Source organism: Peromyscus eremicus, chromosome 17 (genome assembly GCF_949786415.1).
Source record: "Peromyscus eremicus chromosome 17, PerEre_H2_v1, whole genome shotgun sequence".
Classification (NCBI taxonomy): Eukaryota; Metazoa; Chordata; class Mammalia; order Rodentia; family Cricetidae; genus Peromyscus; species Peromyscus eremicus.
In genome coordinates, this window is record NC_081433.1 from 15,369,890 (window position 1) to 15,384,581 (window position 14,692).

A 14,692-nucleotide genomic window follows, 5' to 3' on the forward strand; every position below is an offset into this window, starting at 1 on the left:
AGCAGAAAAATGTAAAATCTCATCAATAATATATCAGCTTCATGTTGAAATGGTGGTTTTGGGGGGGGGCGTGTATAGGCTTCAAATACCTTTCAAATCAACTTCCCAGTGTCTTTACATCGAAAATAAGTAGCTACATGGCAATTGGAGTTGCATATGTGATTGGTGTTTGTGGTTATGCTTGCAGTAAAAAGACTCGGGACTCACCCCTGGGAAAAAGACGACAGTTAGACCCGTCAAAACCCTAGGCTCAGCCAGCACTGTACTTCCTGTCAAGTGCCTAGTGGGAAGACAGAAGTGGAAGTCACTGAGCGAGATGTGTTTGTGAGATACGGGGTGGCACAGTACCCAGCTCACTAGAGCTGCTTCAAACCGCTACACAGGCCGGGGGTGGGGATGGCGTTGGGGCAGGAGGAAGCAGGCTGTTTCATAATGACTTCCCCAAGTCTCAAACACTGGTGTCCAAAACTCTGTCCTCAGCATCCCGCGGGACAGGGAAGGAGTAGGTTGGAGCTGCGGCAGACTGAAAGGCAACAATGTTCATAGGTCGGGGCCTCAGTTTCCCCGCCTGTCACATGACTGAGTGGTGAAACGAGCGTAAGCCACTTCCCCCTCCCACAGTCTGCGATGGTAGCTGCGTGCCCCCAGCTGGTAAGGCTCTTGACAGCTGAACACCGGTCCCGACTACAGTACCTAGGCGGGTGGGGAGGGACCTGCTAATGCAGGGTGGGCGGTCCCTGGTGAGGAGACCCAGTTCCACTCCGGTCCACACAGAGCGAAAAGGAAAAGAAATGCTTGACGCTTGGACACGTTTTCCACCTACAGTTGGTAAATGTGCGAATGAAAGGCCCTCTTGCTTTGACAGGGGCGAATAAGGCTCTCAGGCAGGGAGCCTCGGCCCTTCCCGGAGGGCGCCCCTGGCCCGGCTCGGTGCTAGCGGAGTCCCTGCCGCAGCGGCGCCCAGGTCCCACGCTCCGCAGCCTGGCCCGGCGATGCTGGCGTTTCCGCCGGCGTCAGGCACGCGGGGCCGCAGGGTCGCCCGCTTCGGGCTCAGGCTGAGCGCTCCCGCTTTGTTCCGGTCGCCCAAAGGCGAGCCTCCCCGCCCTCCCCGCCGCCCCCCTCCCACCCCCCACCCCCACCCCCCGCCGCGCTCCGGGGCCTCGCTGCAGTGGGGACCCGGCGCTCGCTCGCAGCGCCCCTGCTCCCAGCCTGGTGGGGTGGCCGCGCCGAGCTGCCCCCGCGCCTCCCGCGAGTCCGCCCTCCGCGGCCCGCGCCGCAGTACGAGCCTCCTCCCTCCCGCCCCCCGCGCCGCCGCCGCCGCAGGAGAGGGGGGGCCCCGGGCGGGCGGGCGGGCGCGGCGAGGGCGCGCGGCGAGCCCAGAGCCGGTGCGGGGCGCGGGCGAGCGAGCTCCGGCCGCGGCGGGAGGCGCCACCCCGGGGCTCGGGCAGCCGCGCGCCGGCCGCTCCTCGCCCTCCGCGCCCCCGCGCCCGCTCTCCGGGCGCCGCAGCCTTGGCCGCCGCGGGTGAGCGGCTCGCACACCGCGCAGCCGAGGGAGCCGGCGGCTCTGCCCGGGAGGGTGTCGCCGGCGGCGGATCGCAGAGTGCGCGGGCCCGGGAGGCGGGGACGGAGCGCGGCGACCCGCCATGGCTCAGGCGGCCAAACAGCTGAAGAAAATCAAAGACATCGAGGCGCAGGCCCTCCAGGAGCAGAAGGAGAAGGAGGAATCCAACAAGAAGCGGCGCAACCGCTCCCGTGACCGCAAGAAGAAGGTAAGGGGGCGGCGGCGGCGGCCCCGCACCGAGGCGCCTGGAGTAGCTGCGGGAAGGCGCTCGGCCGCGCTGGAGCTGACCCTCCCGGAGCGCCGTGGGGGTGGCGGCCAGGGCACGCGGCTGGTCGCCCGGGGGGGCTAGGGGCGCGCTGGCCCCGACAGTCCTTTCAGCACCTTGAACAGAGGCCGGCAGGCCAGCGCGCTCGGGAGGAACTTTTGCCGCCTCCCGGGTGGCGGAGCCGGGAAGGGTCTGCACCGCGGCGTTTTCGCGCTGGCCGCCCCGGCTTTCTTGGGGAGCTGCCTTGGGTGAACGCGGCAGGCGCTCCAGAGGTGGCACTGCCCGCTCCTGCTCAGGTGACCAGTTAGTTCTCCTGCGCCGCACACAGAGAGAGCATCCTCCCCAGATCTCTCAGGACGACTGGGGCGACTGCCCTTCCTGGGCCCTTCCTGACCCGTGGGTCTGCGGGTGGACCTGGAAGATGACACTCACCCCTGGGCATTTGGCAACATTTTGTGTTAAGGTCATTCCAGAGGAGTCGCTGGTGGCAGGGAGGAGGAATTCCCTTGGAAGCCTGGCTGGGGTTGTCCAACCCGACCCAAGGCCTGGTGGGAGAAGGGCTCTGCCGTGGGTAGAGCATCAGGCAGTCTTTCACGGGACAGGGGTCTGTGCGGAGACACCCCAGGCAGGGATCTAGGGCCCTGAAAGCAACTGTTGCTATTTGCAGTCCTTGCTTTCAGACCAAAGCATGCTAAGGGGCCACCTTAGACTAGCCTCACTGTCTAATTACAAACATCTGGAGGTCCACAGCAACCAAGCAGCTGACTCTACCACCGGCTAGAGCTGCAGGAATGCACAGGCTGGGAGAGCATGGATGGAATTCTGGGAGTCCAAGGTAGAGCCCCGGAGAGCCATTTTAACCTGGAGAAGTTGGTGTGGGGCCTGCAGGAACGTCTCCTAGCCCGAGAATGGGGTTCTGGGGCTTCCCCACAGAGGCGCTGCCCTTGCTCGAGAAAGACTTCCTGCCCCCAATCGTCTCATTCTGAGAAGGAAATATGGAAGCTGCAGTTGACAGCAGTGTTGGGGACAGTCTACTTTGCAGTAGGTGGTGGCAGGACCGATATTGGCTCTTTTCCTGGAGATGACACTGGGCAGGCTAAGACGTTCTCTGATTTTAACCTAAGGAATCATCATGTTAGGTGTTCCATACCCCTGAAAAATACAGCAGTGCCCCCCACCCCCCATCCCTTCTCCCCGCCCCCCCCCCGCCCCCCCACCCCGTCCTGGTATTGGCATCTTGTGTGTATATAGTAATCTCACCACCACACTCCTTAAGCAAGAGTGAAAGAGATCTTCCCAAAACAGTAGGATTTGGGCTGATGCCGCTTAGAGGAAGAATCCTGTCAGGTCTCTGTTAGGGTCTCACATGCCAATCCTGTCTGTAAGTTGGCAGGGCAGTCTACTCCCGGGTGCCCGGTGCTCACCCACTTCCTTGGCAATGGTGTCAACCCTCCCTGTTTCCACTCCTGTTCTTGATCTTGGGGCAAGGCAATCATCTCCAAAACTCATTCCGTGTTTTTATCCCAGTTCTTGCCCGGAGCTTCCTCTCTCATGTTCCCCATACCAGAGATAACGATTTGACTAATAATCAAAACAAAACTCCCCTTTCTTTAATTTCATTTCTTTATCATCTACAAATCGCCCTTGGACTGCATGCAATGCACCTATGTAAACACAGCAATTCCAATATTCATTTTTCTTCTTTGATCTTAATCTTGGCATTCTTGGAAAACTTTGTTCCATATTTTAGTGCTGGATGATAATAGGTTTCCTTCTCCCTGAATTGCGCTGTTTTGACTTACTAGCTGGTCACAGCATACTGCGTCAGTAGGTGTTCTGAAATCTTCCATACTGATTTTCATGGTTTTCTGCAGTGTCTCGAGGGCTATGATTGGTACAACATCCAGGAAATTTTTAATCCAAACTGATAGCGATGATGTGAACTCCCAGGACATATTCTTTATTGGGGGACATGTTATGAGGGTATGCAGGGGTGCTTTCTTTGTTTTTCTAGCGATTGTGAGTTCTCTAAAACATCGGGATGGTCTGGATAGCCAGAGAAGCTAATATAGCTAAAACCTACAGCAAAATGTGAAACTACAGGGAGGTGGGAGACCCCAGAAGAAAAAGTAAGGGACCAAAGGCAACCTGGGAAGGGGTATTTATTTGTTTGTTTTCACTTAATTTGCGAAGGGTGCTGGGTATCAAATCCAGGGCCTCTTGCATGCTAAGCAGGTGCTCTACCATGGAGCTATACCCCTAGCCCCAAAAGATAATTTAGAGAATCTTCCTACTGGGTCTATGCTAAGCAGTAAGCTGATCACTGACTTGAAAGTTCATTTAAGGTGAGGTCTAAATCCAGTGTTTGCCAGAGAAGGAATGTTTCAAGATATAGCATATTAAAATCAAGCAGTGGAGGACCATCTAGATGATCTTACAGATGACCCGGGGCTCTGGAGCCGTCTCCCTCGTCTTCTATGAATGTAGAAAAAGAACTTCCTACATACAAATGGATATGTTACTACAGAGACATGGCAATTTATGGCAATGGGAACCTGAGCCAAGGACACTCTGAATTTGCTAGAAGGAAAGGTGTCTATCTCACGGGTAACTGCTTGACTGGGGCTGACTGAGCGGAACCGCATCCCTCTCATTTGTAAAAATAATCGTGGTTGTAACCTGAACAGTGGTTGCAGCCTTTACAGTTATGATACTGTGTGGGAAGGTGATTGCTAAGGGCGCCGAGCATCAGAGATGGAAGCTGATGTGACTCGCGCACTAACTGGCACGCATAGAAACCTCAGCACCAGGACTGAGGGAGCTCCGAAGGTGCTGCATTGAGTTTTCTGGTTCAGAGGACAGAGCTCTTGCTGTGTCTAGCTGCAGCTTATTTTACTTTACTTTTTTTTTTTTTTAAGAGCAAAACATAGCATTCATGACATTTACCGTTAAGTTCTCTTGTTTCTGGAGGCTATAGTGGAAAGGAGTAAATGGTAAGGCCTGTGTAAAGCAGGCGTTTGCATGAAAAAGGACAGTTTTCTAGGGCTGAGGAAGCTGTGAGAACGAGAATTTGTCTGCTTTTTACGCTTATCCAGAGCTGGCAGCTAGGAGGGAAAAAGGACGTGGAGGCTGGTGAGAAAGTGAGGCAGAAGACTGAGGAGGGACAGAATTCAAGGCAGCAGCAGTAGGTGGCTGGGTGGGAGACAGGGCCTCTCTCAGGTGTTCTAGCCTGTGAGTACGCTGGGGTAGCCTTAACTGGGCTCTCTCCTCGGCCTTCATCCTGTACACCTACTTCATCTCGGATGCTGATGCAGGACAAGCTTTTATCATGTTCTGTGTGTGACGGGCTGGGTGCTCACCACCTAGCTCAGCACTTCACACACAAGGGCGTGCAATGGATGTTTGTAGAATTAACGGTTTGATGAGTGAATTACGTTCGTTTCTGCTGGCCTAGGCACTGTCTTGGCTGCAGCATGTGTTCAGGTGAAAACTACAGTCTTTGGCTATCTTTGGGGGATATTGGAAGGGAGCCTGATGCATCTTTTCCAAGTCATTTGCATAGCAATAGCAACCTCCGCCAGGCAGGGGCACTACCTGATCTTTGGGTGCAGCATTCTGCCGATGAGTATGCGGTTATACCTTGCAGGGTGTCTGCTGCACTACATGTCAAGTGGTTTTAGCTGTTTGGAACGGCAGTTTCTTAACAGGGCCTCAAGAAGCCAAAGCCTTGTGAATAGACAGTGGGAAGGCACAGGCAGAAAAAAAACAAAAGCCCAGGGGTGGGAAGGGCCCCTGCCCCGGGTGCAGGCACAGAAGAGCTCTCTGCTCTCTTCCTTTGCCCGTGGGGGGTGGAGGCAGTGGGGAGTGCACCTGCTTAAGTGCCGGGTAGTTGGTGGGATATCCTGGGGCAGGACTGAGGACTGCAAGCTAGGCAGGAGTCATGGTGGTCCAGGACTCGTATTCGCAAAGAGCTTCAAGTTGAAACTTTTGTTATCTCCAAATGGGTTTAGAAACTCAACCCAAGAGCGAAGTTGTAGGATTCAGACATAATGGTGTTCCTTACGTCTTCAAACCTCGGTCCTGTGGTTAGTCCGGTTTACTAGCACGTGCTCTAGTGTGCGCTGATATTTGTGTGCACAGTCCCTATTGAGTTTTTGAACTGCATAATTTTTGAACTGCATGTGTGCTGTGGGATGGTCTTTCGGTATGCTGTGAGTATGTGTTGCTACCATTGGTTAATAAAGAAGCTACTATAGCCTATGGCAGGACAGGTTATAGCCAGGCGGGAAATCCAAGCAGAGATACAATGGGAAGAAGGCAGGGTGGGTCAGGGGAGACACTGAGCGCTGTCAGGGAGCAAGATATAATGAAATACAGGTAACGCCACGAAGCCATGTGGCGAAACATAGATTAATAGAAATGGCTTGAATTAAGTTGTAAGAGCTAGTTAATGATAAGCCTGAGCCAAAGGCCAAACAGTTTGTAATTAATATAAGCCTCTGTGTGTTTGCTTGGAACAGAGAAGCTGCGGGACACAGGAAAACTTCCGCCTACACGTGTGGATTATTAAAAGCATCCATTTATTAATGATTTCTAGACTTTAAAACATATTACCACTTTGGTAACCCTGCTTGGACATCTGATTGTAGGACATGGAGAACCTCAAAAAAGAAAGCATTCCTTTTTGCTCTGGCTGTGGCCGAAGACAGGGTTTTCCTAGCTTGCCTCCTGCCCCCTTGCCAGCCCGGCTTTTCCTTTGCTGATGCGTGGCATTCTTTCACTCGCCAGTCATAAGCCAGAGCAGCCTACATACAGCGATTGCATGCCTGGGTGTGCACCCAGCACCATGCATGCTGCAGGTCATTCACTCTTCACAGCTACCCCACTAAAGCAGGTGAGGTGGAAGCTGACACTCATCCTAGATCGCTGACCTCCTTGGGAAGGCGCACAGGTTGTGGCCTGTCCCCAAACCTTTGTCTTTCTCACCCCAGCAAAGGCTGCTTCCTTACTAGTTTTGCTTTGGTTTTTCTCAATATAAGATGTTCAATTTAAATTCATTCCTTCTGTTTTAACCAACGGGTGAGAGTTGTGCACAGTAGAAGCTGTAGTCCAAGACGGTGACTGCGCTTGGTATCTGACATCTTCTCAAGGTTTATGTGTTAACAGTGTGGTCCCAGGCCAGGTGCTCCAGTTAGGTGGTGGGACATTTTCGAGGTGGACCCTAGTGGGAAGTCTTTGGGTCACCGGGAGATGTAGCTTAGAAGTGCACTGTGAGAACTTAGCCTCTTCTCTCTCGTGCCCCAGTGGTAAAGTGAGTGGTTTGGCTTTGCCAAGCTTTCCCCACGACCATGTGCGGTTTTCATCACAGGCTGCAGAGCTACAGGACCAAGTGTTCAAAGACTGATACCTCCAAAACTGGGAGCCGATGGGCATTTCTTCCTCATAAGCTGATTACTTTGGGTATTGTTATAGTGATGGAAATCTGATAGTCTGTGGCTAGTAAGTTGTTTTTGATTAAACCCTATGGCCAAACCTCAGTGTAAAATGTTGGTGTGCATCTGGGAAGGCCAGCTCATTATTATCTCAGTGCTAGTAAATGAGAAAAGGCTACTTTAAATCACATCTTCATTTCATTTTCAGGAAAGAAATGAAGTTCCTATTTGGAATAGATTTATTATCACATACCCACTCAATCATCTGTGCAGGCAGTCTGTATTGTGAGATGAGCTTGAATATTTTAGGCTTTGTTAAGGTCCAGCACGGGGGTACAGCTGTACGTCAGTGGGTAACATGAAAGTGGTTCCTGTTTTTTTCTGAGAACAGTCATGATCAAGGTCATGGCCCATGACTCCAGGGTATAGAACACAGAGAAGATAAGACATGTTGGATTGCAGAATAACTGGACTTTTATGGGGTGGGGGGAACGATCTGGATTTTAGGAGCACAAAAGCACAGGACATTCTCCAGGGAAGGAAAAGTTGCATTGTAGAGTGTCAAGCAAAAGCCAGATTATTGCTTTGGACTTCTTGTCTCATTATTTTCCAATGTGACTAGATCCTTTGCCTCTGAGAAGATTGCTCTGCTGTCTGTCTGTCTGTCTGTCTGTTTGTTTGCTTTTCAAGGAACATTAGGGAGAGCCAAAGCTAAGCATAGGTGCCCTTCTTAGAAATGAAGGGATTACAAATTAGAGGCTTAGCACAGAGCCACAGAGCTCTGGTGGCAACTGCCTTGACGGTGTCCAAAGGCTCCCGTGGATGTTTCAGAGCAGCCTACTTGGTGGCTGGGAACTCCTAGCTGAGAGTCCAGAGGAAGGCATGGATAAAGACTGAGTGCTAGGAGCCCTTAGCTTTCCTTCCGGTTGGTCTGTCTTGAAAAATGCCTATTTCCCCTAACTTTCTGATTCAGAGCTTCCTCCGCCTGCACATAATCAGCATCCTCGCCATACAATCACTTAATAGTGTGCTTACATGTGTAAATGCACAGTGGCTGCATCTGCCATTACCTTCTCTTTTCTTACTGTTGTTGAGAGCTTTTGCCTTTTACAGGGAATACATAGAGCAAGTGCAGACTTCTAAGGTTGATCGGAACTGATTGAAGTGGGTAGGAGCTGACCTTAGCGTGCCGAGCTATCTGTGGGTGATCCTCCAGCCACGCTGGCCACACAAAACTGGTCTTAGGAAAAAGATGTGTGGTGGAGTGCGGCGCGCCCCGACCAGCGGGGAAGCAAGACACGACTCCAAGATTCTTCCTCTATCACGGTTTTATTGAACGCTGCTCGGTTATGGCTTCTCGGGAGAGCTGGTACGGGAGGAGGGCCCCGGGCGCCGGGGCAAGCTGGCTTATATGCAGGTTCTGGGGGAGGAGCTTGGGCGGTAAGCTGATTGGTCAGTACTATCGGGCGGGAGAGCGACACGTTAGCATTCGGGATAAACAGGAAACCAGCGCCATCTTGTAATGGCGTTTGAGCCAGCGGACTGCTGCAGTTCCCCCTTTTTGTTTTTGGCAACCCAGAGCTAGGAGTCTCCTCATGATGAGCTTCCTGCTCGATGGGCGAGTGCTGAGTAGGAGGAACAATGATACTCTCTAAACGGGTGCAATGAGCAGAGCTCTCCGTGTGCAGGAGCAGTATCATAGGCTTCCTAATCGGGTGCAATGGGCAGAGCCCTCCGAGTGCAAGGACAGCCTACAGTTCCCTCAGCTGGGCCAACCAGATACTTGGGGAACCGCCAGCATCCAGGGCGGCCATAGCATAAGTGTACGCTCTGTACGATTGCGCTTTATCAACCTACAGAGGATCCAACCCAGTATGACTAGACCAATCAAGCCCACTGTTCCCATCGCCCACACCCCAGCCCATTCCTTCACATAAGATGCAGCCGTGACCAAAAAATCAGTAAATTCTCCCAAGGTGGTCAAATGAGCACGCGTCTGATTTAGGGCAGCAATAGAGGCGGTGAAATTCAATTGTAACATTTCAAATTCTCAGGAAGGTCAGCATCATCTTCTCCATCTTCCTCATGTTGTTGTACCCCTCGTGTTAGTCTTGTCGGCACCCAAATCGGGTCTCTTGCATTCGTTCCCGTGTGAGGTTCTGAATCTTCGGCCCTCCTCCGAGTCGTTCGCAAGGTCCGAAGTTTCCCGGGTTTCGGCACCAGTTGCGGCGCGCCCCGACCAGCGGGGAAGCAAGACACGACTCCAAGATTCTTCCTCTATCACGGTTTTATTGAACGCTGCTCGGTTATGGCTTCTCGGGAGAGCTGGTACGGGAGGAGGGCCCCGGGCGCCGGGGCAAGCTGGCTTATATGCAGGTTCTGGGGGAGGAGCTTGGGCGGTAAGCTGATTGGTCAGTACTATCGGGCGGGAGAGCGACACGTTAGCATTCGGGATAAACAGGAAACCAGCGCCATCTTGTAATGGCGTTTGAGCCAGCGGACTGCTGCAGTGGAGGCTCCCAGGGGTGGGGGAAATGGCTGCTGAGTGGAGTCTCTCTGGGCTTGTAGGGGTCATCCAGATGTGTGGAACAGAGCATCCAGTGGTGTAAGTAGCATGTGTGGCGGTGAGAAAGTGCACTCTGGATGAGGAGGTGGTCAGGGACTGTAGGCTGAGCAATGGAAGCCAGCAGCACAGGCCAGCGAAGGAGCTGGGCAGGGCCAGGCAGGAAGGCAGAAGAGACCCTGAGGCAGAGAAAGTTACTTCAACCCGAGGTAAGCAAGTCATAGAGAAAATACCGACACCTAGGCTAATCCTGAGCTGGGATGGCAAATGAGGACTGAAAGCCAGTGAAAAGCTGGATAATTGTTTGGGTAGTAGAGTTCTGTGTGAGCAATGGACAGGAGTGCTCCAGGAAGGCTCCAAGTTCCCTTCGCTTGGGTTAGCACATTTGCGTATATATGGACATACAAAAGTGGGTGGTGCAGATGTGTGTGCTTGCAGGATTCAGCGTGAACAGGGACTCGTTTCTGACTTGGTGTTTGGGTAGATAGTTGGTGGCACCTGTCACTGAGCTCAGGAAGAAAGGAGGGGTGGAAAACAAAGAGTGTTTTCTCAGACAGATGCCCGTAAGTAACTTCCGAACAGAGGAGCGAGCTTATGGGAACATCTTAAATACGGGTGGAGGTCTAGTCAACTCTGTGCCCTCCAGCAAGGCCTGGCATGTAGGCATTCTGAGTGCTTTGAGTATGGCATGTGATTGGGCCGAAAGAACACAAGCGTGTAACTGGAAAACCTCACGTCGGCAGAGGTGGCCTTGAGGGAGCAGGGCCATCTTTCTCCCGCTGTATATGTGCATGTGTGTGTTGTCAGGAATCGAGTTCAGGGCCTGGTGCATGCTGTACAAACTTACTACCACTGAGCCATTTTTAAAGTCTTTATTTTGAGATAGTGTTTGGGGTTTAGGTGATGATGACCCAGTGAGTTAAGGGCTTGCCGCACAAGCATGAGGTCCTCAGTTGGGATCCCGGCACCCACATAAAAAGTTAGGTGCAATATTGTGTGCCTGTAACCCAAGGGCTGGGAGCAAGAGTAGATCTTGACATTTGCTGGCAGCCAGTGACATCAGTCAATGAGCCCAAGGGTCAGCAAGGGATCCTCTCTCAAGAGACAAGGTGGACAATGATAGAGGAAGACATTTAGCAGTTAACCCTGACCTCCACATGAGCAATCATGGTGCATACCACATCCCCACCCCTAAAAGGGAGAGGGCAGAGTCTTGCTAAGTTACCCAGGCTGACTTCAAATACCTCTTCTTCTGCTTCAGCCTCTAGTACAGGCGGGATTGGAGACATCGGCCACCACACCCTGCCCAACTTACTTTTAAAGAAGGGACTGTCACACCTTCTTTACCCATTTACCCATTTGCTAACATGCTATACATTGTTTTTTTTTAAGACTGGTCTTGAAAACCTGAACTCAAGCAATCCTCATGCCTCAGCCTTCCGAGTGCTGGCATTGTAAGCATACACCGCCACACTTGGCAACACCAATAATCTTTGATGTTTTCTAGATGATTAACTTCTTCTTTTATATCTTCTCTATGTTCGCACGATTTAAAAAACCCGACACAGATAATTTATGCACAGACAGAAGGAAAAGAAAAAAGACAAAGGGTGCCCTGCTTGTCAAAGAGGACATCTGAGCCCAGCCTTCTGGGGAGGAGAGCTGGAGTTGACAGATGACGTCACACTCCAATTAAGAATCCCAAGGTGATGTGAACGAGAGCCAAGTAGGCGACAGTGTCCTGGCTCAAAGTGGAGCTGGACCATGGTCCTTAAGACATCTGGGCATGGAATGAGTCCACTGTAAACTAACTTGGAAATGAGTGTTGGGCTTCATACTGTACTCAGCTTCCAAAAATGCAAATTGGTTTTGCTCCCTCCTCAAAACCTTCTTTGACCTCCTGATTTCCCTGAGGTGAAGTCCAGCCTGATTAGCCCCGGGCTGCCTGGTCTGTCATGAATTTACCATGCTGTCATCTCTGAGATGAACTGCAAACATCTTCAGGACCTTAAGGATGAAGGCTTTCATTTGCTGTTAGAGTTCCCTGCATCTAAATCCTTAGTTTCGTACACTTACGGCAACTCTTCCATCAGAGCTCAATTTCAACATTGCCTTCCAAGTTCTAAATGACCACCTGATAAGGCTACCCTTCTGGTAATACTCCTGGATATCTCTTAGTAAGGTCACTGGAACCTCACAAGGACTTTAGAATTGTGTAAGGCTTACTACGCATAAAATATGAAGAATCTAGCAAGCACTCAATGGTTTCAGGTCAAACCCTCGGGTTTCCACTCCCACCCACCTCTGACATCCACCCAAGGCAATCTAAAATGCCAACATGGGCAAAATAGACTGTGGGTGTGCGAGTGGCAAAGAGAACCTCATGTCTGAGTGGATAAAGAAGATTTCAGAAAATACAGCCATTGGAGAGTTTTCCTTTTTAACCCCAGAAAGACTTAAAACGTGAAAATTTAGTCCCACTTGTATATAACTTAAACATCATGAGTTCCTTTCCAGAGATGGCTAGGAAGGTCAATTCTGATATTTATTTAGTATTGCCAGAGTTTTGGGAAATGAATTAGAGAAGACTGGAGAAATGTGAATTCTTCACTGTAGTTCAGTGAAGAATCAGAAACAAACCAAGTCAGAATAGCTTTGGGGTCTGAACTGTATGCAGAAGTGGCATTAGATTTATAGAGGTAGCTTCTCCCTCACCATGGATATTTAGGAGATCCATTTCAGAGCTGTTCAAAGGCCTATGTTGATTTCTACCAGTGACCCTGGAGCATCTGCTCTGAGGTCACATGGAGCTGGAGACATGTCCTCTAACTGAGGGTGGCTGAAGCCCAGCGCCTACCGCTTACCTGGTAAGGATCTGGGGAGCCATGATGCCACTGCTGAATTTGAGAGGTTTTTTTTTTCCTGCTTTAGATTGAACAAACATAGACAAAGTTTCGTGTGTGTGTGTGTGTGTGTGTGTGTGTGTGTGTGTGTATCTTCTTCCTTGTTTCACACATAATGAACTTATGGCTTTATGCTGAACACAGCCCTATTTGAAGGACATTGAAACTACATTCAATGTGAAACAAATTTATCAATCTATTATCTGTCTGCCTGTTTGTCTTGTACAGTGTTATGGATGGAATCCAGAGTTTCCCTCATGCCACCCGAGTGCTCTACCGCTGGGCACAGCCTAGCCCCCAGTTTTAGCGCTTTAAACCCAAATGTCAATATCGCCACCACAGAGCAGGTAGGGAAAAGCGCTGTGTGCAGTGCATACGAGGGGACCAGCCATGCCACCAACAGACTCTTCCTGAAGAGGTTCGATAGGTATTGGGTCAGAGAGATGATGGCCCAGTGGGAAAGACACCAGCTGTGCAAGAATGGTGACCTGAATTTGATCCCTAGAGACCCAAGAACAGCGGAAGGAGAGAACAAAGTTGTCCTCTGACCTTCACGTGTGCACAGCGGCACCCACACCCATACACATATGTGCACAGCGGCACACACACCTCCACACACCATGGACTGACAGGCACATGGCGGTGCCGAGGCATCTCTACCCTCTGACCCCAATTGTCTGGTTTCCAAGAAGCTTCACTGCTCTTCCCCGTCCGACCCGGTGTTTCTTCTTGTCACCAGAGTTACTTTAAAGACATTTTATTGTATGTGTACGGGTATTTTGCCTGCATCTATGTCTGCACGCTACTTGTGGGCCTGGTGCCTATGGAGGCTGGAGGAGAGTGTCAGATACCCTGGAACTGGAGTTACAGACAGGTGTGAGCCACCTCGTGGGTGCTGAGAATTGAACCCCGATCCTCTGAAATAGCAGCCAGTGCTCTTAACCACTGAGCCATCTTTTCAGCTCCTACCTGGAGGTACTTTTTTAAAAAACACATAATCGATGGTTGTCACTCACTTTCACTGATTTCTTCAGTTGCTCTCTGTGGCCTCTAGGGCAGGGCCCAACTCTTCCCAATGGCTTACAGGCCACTTATTAGCTGACTGCTGTCAGCCCTTCCCATGGTCCTGGGCTAGCATCCCACACAGGCGCTCTGCTGCATCGTTTCCTTCCCATTGCCCCATGTCATAGTCCAACCAGAGAAGACTGCAGACTCAAAGGTAAATGGATATCAACAAATGTCGGAAAGCTCCCTGACGCAGGGTTCTGGTTTTGCACATTCGTCTCCAGTCTGTACAGTGCCTGGTACTCCCGTGCTGACCCTGTTGGGAACAGGTAAGGGGGGCACGGTGGACTGACTGAGCACCAGCAGCCACACAGCTGCTGGAAGGTCATCTGTGTTCTTAGCTGACACCTTGACTCATTTGAGTATGCGTGTTTGAAGCCTTGGCTGCTGCAGAACCCATGTACTTAGGCATCCTGTGACTCTGTTTACCTTATTTAAAGAAGATGAGGCTTCTCCTCCTCCTCTTCTCCTTAATACAGTGATTTCTGAGGAGGTGAGAACATCTGCCACAGGTGTACATGGAGGAGCATAGGAGCCTGATGGCCTACTGTTTACAATGCAAGGGCACTGGCTTTATGACATGCTGGCTGTCCCTGACGTGCTCTTAAGGTCACGGCTGGAGGGAGTGTCATCTCGTGTACCCTAGAGGAGTGCGGGAGATTCTGATTGGGGCTGTGGGGTGGGGTAGGGGGCTGAATAGCTGTGGCTATGCTTTTTTCCTAGAAAGCAGATTCAGCATTCTGTGGAGTTTAAGATGGAGTTTGCCAGTCAGACCTGGCGTCTTAGGAGACCTAGGTGTCTTAGAAACTTCTAGAGGTTTCATTGGGTTTGTGTTACGGCAACAGAATAACTAGTACAATTAACTTATAAAGAGAAAAGGCTTGTTTTGGCTCACAATTTTGG

At 51.3% G+C, this 14,692-nt stretch overlaps 1 protein-coding gene across 2 annotated transcripts in view; it reads left to right on the forward strand.

Annotated features, from left to right (window-relative positions):
• The first annotated feature begins 1,643 nt into the window (after nt 1-1,643).
• Ank1 (ankyrin 1) overlaps nt 1,644-14,692 on the forward strand; it is a 183,812-nt gene continuing 170,763 nt past the window's right edge. For both annotated transcript variants that reach the window (XM_059244849.1, XM_059244853.1), the window contains exon 1: nt 1,644-1,769. In XM_059244849.1, coding sequence (XP_059100832.1) covers nt 1,644-1,769 — 126 coding nt within the window. The remainder of the gene's footprint in view (nt 1,770-14,692) is intronic.